General features: G+C 39.2%; 1 protein-coding gene across 1 annotated transcript in view; it reads right to left on the minus strand.

Moving 5' to 3' along the window:
- LOC106140696 (uncharacterized) overlaps nt 1-14696 on the minus strand; it is a 76860-nt gene that overhangs the window by 10780 nt on the left and 51384 nt on the right. The window contains exons 7-12 of the mRNA XM_060951360.1: nt 6646-6812; nt 6114-6249; nt 5336-5341; nt 4916-5040; nt 4870-4875; nt 2800-2891 (exon numbers count right to left, since the gene is read on the minus strand). Coding sequence (XP_060807343.1) covers nt 2800-2891; nt 4870-4875; nt 4916-5040; nt 5336-5341; nt 6114-6249; nt 6646-6812 — 532 coding nt within the window. The remainder of the gene's footprint in view (nt 1-2799; nt 2892-4869; nt 4876-4915; nt 5041-5335; nt 5342-6113; nt 6250-6645; nt 6813-14696) is intronic.

The following is a 14696-nucleotide window of genomic DNA, read 5'->3' on the forward strand; positions in this document are numbered from 1 at the left end:
TTTTAATAACGTGAGCTCTAACTTGAATAACGAAGTCTGGGTTGATGAGGGATTGAATTTTAAAATATACGATATATTTTGACATCATCAATGGATCCTTATCACCACCCAACCCCGACACATAACTCTTGCATTGTTTCTTCGGCAGCCCAAGAAGCTGAGCTGCGGACTCCGTCAAAAACGAAGCTTGTGATCCTTGGTCAATAAGAGACCGGAGAGTTATGCGTGTGCCTGATTGCGATATAGCATCTACCAAAGCCGTTGCAAGCAAAACATGGCTTTGTGTATTAATGTGGCATGAAGTAATATTCTTACACGATTCGTCTTGTTTAACAATAACTTCAGATGAATTATTTTCAGTTGGTACCGAACTAGGAACATTACTCGTTTGCGATAAAACAGTATTCAAATGAAGAAGCGAGTGATGTTTCTTATGACAGATTCTGCACTTGGATGGTACACGACACGAATACACCGCATGGTTTGAATTAAAACAATTGAAACATAGTTTCCGAGATTGTACGAAATTACGACGTGTTACTGGCTCCTCCTTAGAGAATTTCTTACAGTTAAACAACTTATGGCTTTCGGAGCAAAACGGACATTTATTCGATTCTGTAACATGTAATACCTTAGTTTTCGGAACATTTTTTGAAACCTTATTATCAAGAAATTCAAGTGACCTAAACCTTTGCTGTAGAAATTCTGTGAATTGATTATAACTTGATAAATTATCCTGCAATTCACTTAACTTCGATTCCCACAATTTACGAGACTCAGTATCTAACTTCAAACACAATATGTAAATTACGATCATGTCCCATGAATCAGTTTGTAAACCTAGATTTTTGAGGGCGTTCATACATTCGTTGCTGGTATCTAATAACTCTTTTAATGCACTTGCAGACTCAGTTGTAACATTTCTTTGGCTCATAAATCTTTTTAGGACTGAGTTTGCAATGAAGCGTTTATTATTGTATCTGTTTTCTAACTGATCCCAGCAAACTACATAATTATCACTAGTAATGGGCACATGTCGCAATAATTGTTCAGCCTCACCAGACAAATAAGATTTTAAATAATGTAATTTTTGCACATTGTCTAAAGATCGGTTAGTATGCACAAGAGACATAAATAAATCTCTAAAACTTGTCCACTCAGCATAGTTACCGGAAAATGTGGGAATTGTAATTTTTGGAAGTTTTACACTACTGTAAGAATTTATTTTAGAATCGTTTTCGCAGACATTAGAAATAGTTGGTATGACAGGTTTAATTTGACTTAATTTTTCTTTTAGTACCGCTTTGTAGTCAAAATACAATTCTTCTGTGACTTCATAAACAGCACATTCATCATATTTGGCTTTTTCTAAATCCTCACTATCGTACTCAGCTATGAGTTTGGTGTGAGTATCCAAAAACATAGACCATTGTGACTCCAATGCTTCAAGTCTTGTTTCAATATAAGATTCAGTTAACCGCTCTTTAGGAGATTTTTTGAAATTACTAAAAGCTCTACCGATAGTTTTGTTAATGTTAATCTGAACCTTAATTAGAGCATTCATGGTTTATGTTTAAGTTACAATAGTTTGAAATTGAAGCCAAATTTTTTTTTTTTTTTTTTTAAAGTCGAAAAATTTTCTAAGTCCTAAATCAAAGATGAAAATTTTACAAGTGTTTAGAACCTTGTCACAATAAAACCGCTAGGAAATTGGGCATTGATTCCTCGTCTGAACACTTTTCTTAAAACTATTCTAAGTCCATACAGTACTACACTAATTTCCAAATATTTTCTAAGTAAATTTCTTCTTGTCTTTAAGGTTCAATTTTGCTACCACTGAATCGAATGAAAAAGTACTCACAATTGTCCGGCACGTCACTTACACTCGCACATGCGTAGTAGGTGTATCCGCTTACTTTCTCGTTCACTGTTGACTTCTCATCCACTGCTGGGCGAGTATGCGCTTACTGTTTGCAATGCTCTCTTCACAACGCAATCGATAATAAACTTCGATTGAATCACGTGGACACCACTTAAGCATTTCCTGCTGAAACTTTGTGAAAGTCGCACAGTGTTCGCCCTTGACAGCAAACTACTGCCCGTGGGTGCGAACGAGAACCTCATATACACAGTACCAACCAAGCATCCCGCTCAGAAGGAACATGTACAATCGGATGGTTGTAAAAAACACAAAGAGGTTTCAAATATCGCCATGGTTTGGGGCTATTCAATAATTTGTTGTGATTTTCTTTGAATTAAAATAATATTGTATTACATATAAAAAGGAAACAATTATTGTATTTGATGATGCATTTTTTATTGATATTACAGACTTATGTCAATGGTATAATGATGGTTGTCAAATATTTCTTTTTCTTTTTTTTTTTTAATTAGGCCAAAAACAAAAATAAGGTTTCATAAGATTGAACACTTAGAATAGAATGTGGACGGGAGGGAGAATACATTGTTCGTTGTTGGAGAAATTACTTAAACTATGTATGTTTTTTACTAGCTGTGCCCGCGACTCCGTCCGCGTGGAATAGTTATTTTGGGCATCATTGAAGCCCTCAAGGGTGAATTATTTTGCCCCGTTTTCTTCACATTTTCCATTATTTCTTTGCTGAAAGAGGTAGTCTCTGCCTACACCTCCGGGAAAGAGGCGTGATTTTATGTATGTATGTATTTATAGATAAACATCCAATACCCAGGCCAATCAGAGAAAGTTTCTCATCATAGAATCCGGAACTTTCTAGTCAAGGGTATGAATAGTGTGCAAAAGGTCAACATTACTGTTCTTACAATGACGTGGTCAGGCGGAGAGTCCAGGAACGTGATCTCCGACTCCTCGCCGGCTAACAGGACGCAGACAGACCTTTCGCCGGATTCGTCATCTGCAAGAGAGAAATATCATCATCATCATGACGTTGGCCCCATTTGAGTTCCTACTCCAGTCTAAAAAATTATAAATCTATACTAATATTATAAAGCTGAAGAGTATGTTTGTTTGAACGCGCTAATCTCAGTAACTACTGGTTCGAATCGTTTTTTTTTTTCCCGTTGAATAGATCATTTATCGAGGAAGGCTGTAGGCTATATAACATTACGCTGCAACTATAAGGAGCAAAAAAATAATGGAAAATGTGAAATAAACGGGGAAAATTATTCATCCTTGAGGGCTTCAATGATGCCCAAAATAACTATTCCACGCGGACGAAGTCGCGAGCACAGCTAGTCTTCAATAAGGCTGCGGTTCACAAACGTCACATGCCATCAGCCAATCAGAGTGAGTATACGAAGCGCTCAACCAATAGCAGTGAAGAGTTTATGGCAACACCTCAAACGTCACACGTCGCCAGCCTATCACAGCGCGTATGCTAAATCGCGATATTGAACTTTCACGGATTGGAGCATAAATAAAACCCGACTAAAGAGTGAGTGGAAAGACTGGAATAGTTCTTCCTGGCGTCACCTCATACATCCTCACCTCTCTGAAGAGGAGTCCAGGGTTTGACCACGATACATCCAGATGCCTGAATGTGCAGGTTTTCTCTCGATGTTTTCCTTCACCGTAAGAGCATCCGTTAGTATTCAAACTAATGTACATAACTTTGGAATTCATTGGTACATGGCCGCAGTGGGATTTGAACCAATGCCTTTCTGCGCATCACACATTTTAACCAGGCACCTTATCGATTGGACCACCGACGCGTCAAAAACAGCGAAAAACCTAAATCGCGCAAGTAAAGATTTCACGGATTGGAGCTATATATACAACCTCCGACACAACATCGTCTGTCGCGCGGTTCCCCAGGCACAACACCTAGCCTGGCGGAAGATCTTCCCTTTGGTAGCGGTCGAGCCCGAATCGTCGCTCCCGCTACAGATGCAAAAGTTACATGAAACACTATCTAACTGTGAATCAGTCGTATGAGTCGTCAATTATTCAGCGGCGGTAAGTCGCGATCGATTTTCTTGTAGCGCGCAATAATTCATGAAAATCTGGAGTTCAGCCGTCCTATAAGCTGGGGATTTTGGGCTTTACGTGCGTACGATATATGAGTGTACCAGCTTTTACCAGGAGCTTCACCCGAGCGAATTTAGCGCCACGTAAGAAATGATACAAGTTTTTCCCAAATATCAGATGAGTCAGGTTTTTTCACACGAAGTGATTCTCATCTTACCTCCGCAACTTTTACGGGGGAACCTAACCAATGTTAGATCGTGGTGGATAAGAGCCGTAAGAGCACTGGTTAGCACACAAACTAATGTACATAACACAGAACAGTCATTAACCTAAGTAACATTGCCTCCGATTGAATTTAACTTAATAGAAAATCTGAAACGTGCCGTGTGGTTCCTGGCACCAATAGAAAAAAATAATAGGACCACTCCATCTCTCTTCCATGGATGTCGTCAAAGGCGACTAAGGGGTAGGCTTATAAACTTGGGATTCTTCTTTTAGGCGTTGGGCCAGCAACCTGTCACTATTTGAATCTCAATTCTAACTTAAAGCCAAATAGCTGAACGTGGCCTATCAGTCTTTCCAAGACTGTTGGTTCTGTCCACCCCGCAAGGGATATAGACGTGATTATATGTATGTATTAAACGTGGACAAATGGATGTACATACTTTGACCTATGTACATCCATATACATACATACATACATAAAATCACGCCTCTTTCCCGGAGGGGTAGGCAGAGACTACCTCTTTCCACTTGCCACGATCTCTGCATACTTCCTTCGCTTCATCCACATTCATAACTCTCTTCATACAAGCTCGGCGGTTTCGGGTACTTTTGACCTGACCCTTTACCAGGACGTCCTTAATTTGATCAAGATACGTTAGTCTATGTCTTCCCACTCCGACCTTTCCCTCCACACTCTCCATATATCCACGCATAAAAACTCCTCACCTATGCTTGTATCATACGCGTGCAGGTACTCCGAAGTCATGAACTGCCCCACCAAACTTGACTTCCCCACGCCAGGGGCTCCCAGGACGAATACCCGGTACGAGCTGAGGCCGGTCGAGGAGTCCCTGTCAGGAAGAAGAGATCAATTAATAAATATATATGGGACTAGCTGACCCGGCAAACGCTGTTTTGCCAATTATTTTTATATATTATTACGGAACCCTATTTTTTTCCAAAATAAAATATAGTCTATGTTACTCGTGGATAATGTAGCTTTCGAATGGTGAAAGAATTTTTAAAATCAGTCCAGTAGTTTTTGAGCCTATTCATTACAACCAAACAAACAAACAAACAAAGTTTTCCTCTTTATAATATTATATTAGTGTAGACAAATAAGAGAATTTGACGACATTTCTAAGCCACAAGGTTATAACAATGAAATTCTAAATAGTGCCGTGTGGTTCCAGGCACCAATACAAAAAAGAATAAGACTACGACATCCATGGGATGGAGATGGAGATGGAGTGGTCCTATTCTTTTTCGTATTGGTGCCGGGAACCAGATGGCACTATTTTGAATTTCTCATGAATCCTATGGATCTCCATCTCTTTCCGATGGATGTCGTAAAAGGCGACTAAGAGATTGGCTTATAAACTTGGGATTCTTCTTGTAGGCGATGGGCTAGCTGTCACTATTTGAATGTCAATTCTTTATAAAGCCGAAGAGCTGAACCTGGCCTTTCACTCTTTTCAAGACTGTTGGCTCTGTCTAATAATAAAGACTTATATAGATAAACATCCAAGACCCAGGCCAATCAGAAAAAGTTCTTGTCTCATCATGCCCTTGCCGGGATTCGAACCCGGGACCTCCGATGTCACAGACAAGCGTACTACTATGATCGAAGACATAAAAATAAATGTGATTGATGTCAAATATGTAGGATAAAAATATACATATTTCAACAAGTTAAGATGAAAGGAAGCGGGTAGGTCTAAACGAACGTATCTTGATCAAATCGGAGACGTGCTGACATAAGGTCAGGTCAAGCGTACCCGAAACCGCTGAGCTTGCATGAAGAGAGTAATGAATGTGGATGAAGCGAAAGAAGTATGCAGAGATCGTGGCAAATGGAAAGATGTAGTCCCTACTTACCCCACTGGGAAAGAGGCGTGATTTATTTATGTATGTAAAATAGAATTACCTTGACGAAGCTAATGAACAAGGTGCCGAAGCCCTGGTGACTGCTTCCGTGCTGGAAGCGCTGGACGCTACAGAAGTGTTGGATCGTGATCGTCTTGAGCGAAGCGAGTCACCGCGGTTGACCACGCCTTTACCTGCAGAAGACATACATACATACATATGCTAATTCTGCGTATAGTAATATTTCTGGTCACAAACAAAACAATCCCCCGATCTGAAGAATACATACATAAATATCATCACGTCTATATCCCTTGCGGGGTAGACTGAGCCAACAGTATTGAAAAGTCTGATATGCCACGTTCAACTACTTGGCTTAATGATAGAATTGAGATTCAAATAGTGACAGGTTGCTAACCCATCGCCCAAAAAAACAATCTCAAGTTTGTAGGCATATCCCTTAGTCGCCTTTTATGGGAAAGAGATGGAGTGGTCCTATTCTTTTTTTGTATTGGTGCCGGGAACCACACGGCACAACACTCTTTAGAAATAGGAATAATATTAGTCTGTCTTATGGACAACTTTCATACCTGTAATGCTGAAATGCCTTAGTCTGTAATACTCTTCCTCCACTCCGGTGTTCGGCATGGACGCGACCCTCGCCCTCTGCTGAGGAAGCCCCAGGAGTTGCCGCTCCCCCGTCCTGGACCTCGCGGCCTTGACGGACTGGGAGCGGGAGTGGTGGGGACTCCCATATCTGCAGGCAAAAAGCAAATTCAGTTCCATATTTTTTTTTAATTGCGATGCCCAACAGGATACATATTGTACCTATTTATAAGCAGTTACTGTAATCCAACTGATACATCCATACATACAATCACGTCTATATCCTTTGCGGGGAACAGAGCCAACAGTCTTAAAAAGACTGATATGCCACGTTCAGCTGTTTGGTTTAATGATAGAATAGAGATTCAAATAGTGACAGATTGCTAGCCTATCGCCTTAAAGAAGAATCCCATGTTTATAAGCCTATCCCTTAGTCGCCGTTTACGACATACATGGGAAAGAGATGGAGTGGTCCTATTATTTTTTGTATTGTTGCCGGGAACCACACCGCACTGTATCATGTATCTCTGTGGATAAAATAAAAATAATATATATATGTCAAAAGGCCTGTAAAGACAGGACTCAGTGGTACTCTATACAATTATATAATCTTTTTACCTGTGCTCCACAATAAATTGATTTGATTTGATTTAACCTGATAAAAAAGAATTTGATACGCTCTCTGACATACAGAAAAACATGCGGTATCTAGCTAAAACTATGTCTGTGTCCACATCGCAACACGAGGCTGCGCTGACAGTAATCCTATTAAAACAACCTGTCCAAACATTTCAGCGTACAAAGCTCCGTTTGTAACCGAGTTATATCGCATAGAGATGACTGGAATTTAGTTTCTGAAATCGCATTTTCATTTACAAACCAACATATCGCTGACTGCTACGCGCAAAATGATAGATAGGGCTGCGCTCGGCGAATTCCAGTTTTCTTTTTGTGCTGTGTGGTTCCCGGCACCAATACGAAAAAGATTAGGACCACTCCATCTCTTTCCCATGGATGTCATAAAAGGCGACTAAAGGCTATTAAGCCTTAAGCTTATGCTTACTACAAACTTGGGATTCTTTTTTAGGCGATGGGAAATCCGTGAGGTACACCCGCGATTCTGACACACATGAAATTATAGGTACCAAAATTGATGTCTTGAAATTACGTAGGTATTATACTCAAATACTATGTGTGGCGGCATGTCTACGCCACACGTTTCAGCAATAAAAAATAAAATCACGCGACGCTATCAGTCAAAAACAGCGAAAAAACCTAAATCGCGCAAGCAAAGATTTCACGGATTGGAGCTATATATACAACCTCCGACACAACATCGTCTGTCGCGCGGTTCCCCAGGCATCACACCTAGCCTGGCGGAAGATCTTCCCTTTGTGGCGGTCGAGCCGAATCATCGCTCCCGCTACATTATACTATATTATATAGTAGTTAGAATACTTGGTATTTTTAAATACTAATCTGACTCTCATCCAATCTAGGATTCATGGTCAAAGGCATACCCCGTGCTCCTCTCTAGAAAGGTGAGAATGCACCCGGGACCAAGTCAAGAGGAAGAGTATTTAAAAACGAAATTTTGTAAAGATGTGTGGATGTGTGTCTGTTATTCTTTCACGCGAAAACTTTCTGAAACTACTAAACGAATTTTCGTGAAATTTTGTATTTATATACATATAGCTTACACATTGGAATAACATATTATAAAGTGAAGGTCTCATTATTTTTTCCGTCTGTATGTATGCACTTATACGCTAATCTCGGAAAATTGTTGACGGATTATGATCCTGATTAAAATGTTGGAAAGGAGGTTTTCTTAGGAATGCTACCCGTACGAAGCCGGGGCGGGTCGCTAGACTACTGTATAACTATCCCATCATGGCAGTCGTAAAAGGGGACTTAGGGAAAAGAAGCAAATTCCTCTTGCAAGCTTTCTTGCTTCTGATAGTGAAGAAAAGATCATATTGTTTGTTTGCTTCTCTTCCCGCGTCTCCAAAAATCCAATCTGTGAAAGGTAATCAAGGGAATGCTTATATACTTGGAATAATTCTTTCTAGCAATCTGTCACTATCTGAATGTCTATACAGCTCTTACAATCTTTTCAACATACATACATACATACATAAAATCACGTCTCTTTCCCGGAGGGGTAAGCAGAGACTACCTCTTTCCAATATCTCTGCACACTTCCTTCGCTTCATCAACATTCATAACTCTCTTCATGCAAGCTCGGCGGTTTCGGGTACTCTTGACCTGACCCTTTGCCAGGACGTCCTTAATTTGATCAAGATACGTTAAGTCTTTTCAAGACTATGTTTATTCTATACATTAAAGTTCAATGTAATTTAACGGTCATTAATTCGTCCACTTTATATCGTTACAAGACTGGAGTTATAAAAAATTACAGGTGTAATTACGAAACAAAAAGGGATTATGAAATGAAGGAATTCGTTAAAATATTGTGCTGACACAACGATTAATCATTTTAATTACTAAATAAACGGCGAAACGGTGTTTTTTTTTTCTAAAAGCACAATATATTAATCTGTTTTTTATGTATATTTTTTATTAATTTCAAGTTTATTGAGTAAAAGTTTCAGAAACCACGCGGCATTTGTAAGGAACCTTACTTTTTTCCATAACATAACATATAATCACATGTATATCTCCCGCGGGGTAGACAGAGCCAACAGTCATCAATAGAATCATAGGCCACGGCACAGCTGATTGGCTCAATGATAGAATTGAGATTCAAATAGAGACAGGTTGCTAGCCCATCGCCTGAACGAGGAATACCAAGTGTACAAGCCCGTCCCTTAGTCGCCTTCTACGACATCCATGGGAAAGAGATGGAGTGGTCCTATTTTTATTTCTATTGGTGCCGGGAACCACACGGCACATAATCTGGTTAAGATATCCTGAAAAGTCTGTTATTAAAAAATCCAGTTATTACCTTTTAACTGGATGGTTATTATAACCTAATTTTTTTTCATATTCTGAACAATAAAATATTCAAATCGTTAAATCATGCAGCATATTTTCTGTTTTAATTACATACAGTACTGAACACTTGTATTAGACAGAATTTTTATTACATGCCATAAATATAACACGATAACTGAAGCGGACATTTTTCCAATATTCGGATTCCAATAGCGCGCGTTCAGATCATACAAACACGTACATGAGTTCAAATGAAGTTTGTTTAACGTGACGATCAATAATAGTTTTATACATACACACATACAATCACGTCTCTTTCCCGGAGGGCTAGGCAGAGACTACATCTTTCCACTTGCCACGATGTCCGCATACTTCCTTCGATTCATCCACATTCATGCGCTCGGCGGTTTCGGGTACTCTTTACCTGACCCTTTGCCAGGACGTCCATAATTTGATCAAGATACGTTCGTCTAGGACTTTTCCCTCCACACTCTCCTTGTATATCTGCTTAGTCAACCTGCTTTCATTCATCCACTCCACATGACCAAACCATCTTAATAAACCCTTTTCTATTCCCGTAACTACATCTTCTTACACATCACAACATTCCCTTATCACGCTGTTCCTTATCCGGTCACTCAATTTCACACCCATCATACTCCTTAACGCTCTCATTTCCAACGCATTTATTCTGCTTGCGTGCTAGTTAGTTAGTTTCATTATTAGTATTTTTTGTGTGCCGTGTGGTTCCCGGCATCAATAGAACCACACGGCATATTATTTTTTATGTAGACTATGTCTCATAAGACACCAACATCTCATTAGATACTTCTGTTAAGACACCTGAGCCTAAATTTGAGATGAACATAATACACGTCAAAGAGTGACATGCAATATACTTGAGTTGAGTTTGAGTGATGATGGCTTAATTGTTGGGCCATGAAATGTTTGTTTTTTGAATATATAAATAAATATATACCGAACAAATTACACAGATTGAGTTAGCCTCGAAGTAGGTTCGAGACTTGTGTCACGAGATACTAACTCAACGATACTACCAATATTTTATAATGCACGTTGTGACTCTCGATTAATCTCTGCAACATTTGCAGGTTATTTTTACTCATATTTTTATGTAAACAACTAGCTGTATTAGCAAACGTTGTTTTGCCATATAAATAATGTTTTAGTATCTTCTAGTTAAAAAAAATATTAAGGGTGGACAACCCTTATCACTAAGGTGTATTAAAAATAGATGTTGGCCGATTCTCAGACCTAATCAATATGCTCATAAAATTTCATGAGAATCGGTCAAGCCGTTTCGGAGGAGTATGGGAACGAACGTTGTGACACGAGTACCAGTGGATAAATAAATGATTTTCTATTAATAAATATGAAATAAATAGCTGAACGGTCGGAAACCATTCATTCATCAGTCTTTTCAAGACTGTTGGCTCTGTCTACCCCGCAAGGGATATAGACGTGATTATATGCATGCATATTGCATATGCATGCATGCATGCATAATTTGTCTGAATTCACTTTTCTGAATGTCAGGTTGTTTATTGTAAACTAAGAGTCGCGACAAAACCTCGTTTGTTTTCGAGTAAAACGCAGTTTTAGCGGCCACACGTGTCGTAATTGCGTTGTGGGGAACTCCCCATACCAATTACCTTGTTCACACAAACATGTGTTTATTGTTTAATTAATAAATAGTCTGAGACTAGGACGTAAACCTGTTTGCTCTCCAAATGAAGACATACCAATGAAACATTACTATAGAGCTGATAATCTTTATATCTTAACAATACACGGCCTCTGTGGCGCAGCGGTAGTGCGCTTGTCTGTGACACCGGAGGTCCCGGGTTCGAATCCCGGTCAGGGCGTGACGAGAAACGAACTTTCTCTGATTGGCCTGGGTCTTGAATGTTTATCTATATATGTATTTATTATAAAATATAGTATCGTTGAGTTAGTATCTCGTAACACAAGTCTCAAACTTACTTCGAGGCTAACTCAATGTCCCGTATATATTTATTTATTTATATATTTATAATACAAGTCAGAGCTGTAACATTGTTACTACGCACTTCTTCCTATAAATACTGACATAAGCCACGCGTCGATGGTCGAGTCGGTAAAGTGCCCGGTTAAAAGGCGCAGGTTCGAATTCCGTCTCGGCCATGTACCAATGAATATTTTCGAAGTTATGTACATTAGTTTGAATACAAACCGATGCTCTAACGGTGAGGGAAAACATCGTGAGGAAACCTGCTAATTCAGGAAACTGCATTTGTAACCCTGATTGATCCAATACGGGTTAGGTTTACCTGCTAAGGTTGCGGAGGTCAGATGGGACTCGCAATGTGTGAAAACCTGACTCACCCAATCCAGGATCCATGGTCAAAGGCATACCCCGGGCTCCTCTCCAGAGCGATGAGGATGCAACCGGGACTAAAGCCAGGAGGAAGAAGAGTCACGTTTATATCCCGTGAGGGGTAGACAGGGCCAACAGCCTTGACAACACTGAAAGGCCACGTTCATTATGGCTTCACGGAATTGGAATTGAGATTCAAATAATGATGGATTTCAAGGTCATCACCTATAAGAAGAATCCCATGTTTATAGCTCTCCCCTTAGTCGCCTTTTATGACATCCATGGGAAAATATGGAGTGGTCCTATTCCGCCAAGCTTGCATGAAGAGAGTTAATAATGTGGATGAAGCGAAGGAAGTGTGCAGAGATCGTGGCAAGTGGAAAGAGGTAGTCTCTGCCTACCCCTCCGGGAAAGAGGCGTGATTTTATGTATGTCCTATTCCTTTTTCTACTCACTAACTTTCACATTTATAATATCAGTTGGAATTGCACGGCTTAATTGTTTACGACTAAATTACTTGCCATTAATAATTTAATGTCTCAACTTAAATAGATGAAGTTCATTCCCAGATAAACTCATTGTTCTGAAAGTTTCCAAGTTATCAGAATTACTAAAGATAAATCTTATTTGGAGGTTTACTTTGGTAATTGTTCTATAAACCATTTTATACGTATCTAGTTATCTTAATAAAATAATATGATATATAAATAGCTAGCTTTTAACCGCGCTAATTTAGCGCCATCTATAAAATAATACAGGTTTTTTGCTAATTCTACGGGAATTTAGGTGTTTTTTTTATACGGGACAAATTACACGGATTGAGTTAGCCTCGAAGTAAGTTCGAGACTTGTGTTACGAGATACTAACTCAACGATACTATATTTTGTATTAAATACATAAGTATTTAGACAAATAGATAAACATCCATGACCCAGGCCAATCCCTGGCCGGGATTCGAACCCGGGACCTCCGGTGTGTACAACCGCTGCGCCACAGAGGCCGTCACGTTATGATTTAAATGTCCTTTGAAGGCATAATCCTCTTTTTGCAACTAAGTAAAATCTACGACAAATCAGGGCTAATCTTTATCGCGGACGAGAAGTTGATTAATACGAACTTTTTTGTGATATAATCAGATCTTTTAATTTCCTATCTGACCCAAATCTCTGACATATCACAGCTTTTTAGCCCACCAGCCGCAAAGAGGAGTATTGTAATATTAGTTAGTTTAATTGCAAAATGCTAATCAGTGTACCTACATACGGCGAATAAAATCTGTATAAGTATTCAGAATAGGACTACTCCATCTCTTTCCAATGAATGTCGTAAAAGGCGACTAAGGGATTGGCTTGTAAACTTGGAATTCTTCTTTTAGGCGATGGGCTAGCAACCTGTCACTATTTGAATCTCAATTCTATCGTAAAGCCAAACAGCTGAACGTGGCCTTTCAGTCTTTTCAAGACTGTTGACTCTGTCTATCCACATTTTTGATTCACAATTTTTGTGCGAAACTCATACAACCTTTTGCAACAAGTCGGTTAAAAAGGAAGCATTCGGGCGAATGAAATTTGGGGGAATAATTGTATTTGCCGCCTGGAACACATTTCCTGGAAAAATATCTTGCGCAATAAACGCAAGAAATCAAGGCGACATTGACAAATAAAGTAATGTTATTGCTCATTTCTTTTCTAATTTACGGACGAACGTAAATTCGAGGGTGAATAGGGTAAAAGTAGGGGAGATGTGTGAATTAAATACTTACATAAAATGAAAATACTGAAATGATTAGGAGAGCTCCTAGTCCCTCTGTGTTCAACATACATATGGTCGCGTCTATATCCCTAGCGGGGTAGACAGAGCCAACAGTCTTGTAAATACTGAAAGGCCTCTTTCAGCTGTTTGGCTTGATGATAGAATTGAGATTCAAATAGTGACAGGTTGCTAGCCCATCGCCTAAAAAGAATCCCAAGTGTATCATATCCTATACCTTAGTTGCCTTTTACGACATTCCTTTTGCAGGCCTGTCACTATTTGAATCTCAATTCCATCATAAAGTCATAAAGCTGAACGTGACCTTTCAGTCTTTTCAAAATTGTTGGCTCTGTCTACCCCGCAAGGGTTATAGACGTGATTATTTGTATTGTATGTCGTAATTTAACCATCCGGCTAAACGAGGCCTTTCAGACTTTTTGTGACTGTTGGTTGTGTTCATGCCGCAAGGGTTAGATGTGACAGTATGTGCGTGTGTAAAAAATTCAGGACGCTCGTCCAATATCTTGGATTTTTATAAAAAAAGTTATTAATTTTACTTTTTTAATTCGGGTTGAAAACGTTTAGCCAAAAAAAAAGAAAGAAAAATCATCTATAGCTACTAATATTATAAAGTTTGTTTGTTTGTTTATCTGTTTGAACGCGCTAATCTCAGGAGCTACTGGTTCGAATTCAAATTTTTTTTTTGTGTTGAATAGACCATTTATCGAGGAAGGCTTTAGGCTATATAACATCACGCTGCAACGTAATATGTATAAGGAGCAAAGAAATAATGGAAAATGTGAAGAAAACGGTGAGTATTATTCATCCTTGAGGGCTTCAATGATGCCCACAATAACTATTCCACGCGGACGACGTCACGGGCACAGCTATAAATAACAAACAACACAATTTTATTGCGCGTTAATTGTCGAATTCATTTTCCACCAT

The sequence above is a fragment of the Amyelois transitella genome, chromosome 24, assembly GCF_032362555.1.
Source record: "Amyelois transitella isolate CPQ chromosome 24, ilAmyTran1.1, whole genome shotgun sequence".
Classification (NCBI taxonomy): domain Eukaryota; kingdom Metazoa; phylum Arthropoda; class Insecta; order Lepidoptera; family Pyralidae; genus Amyelois; species Amyelois transitella.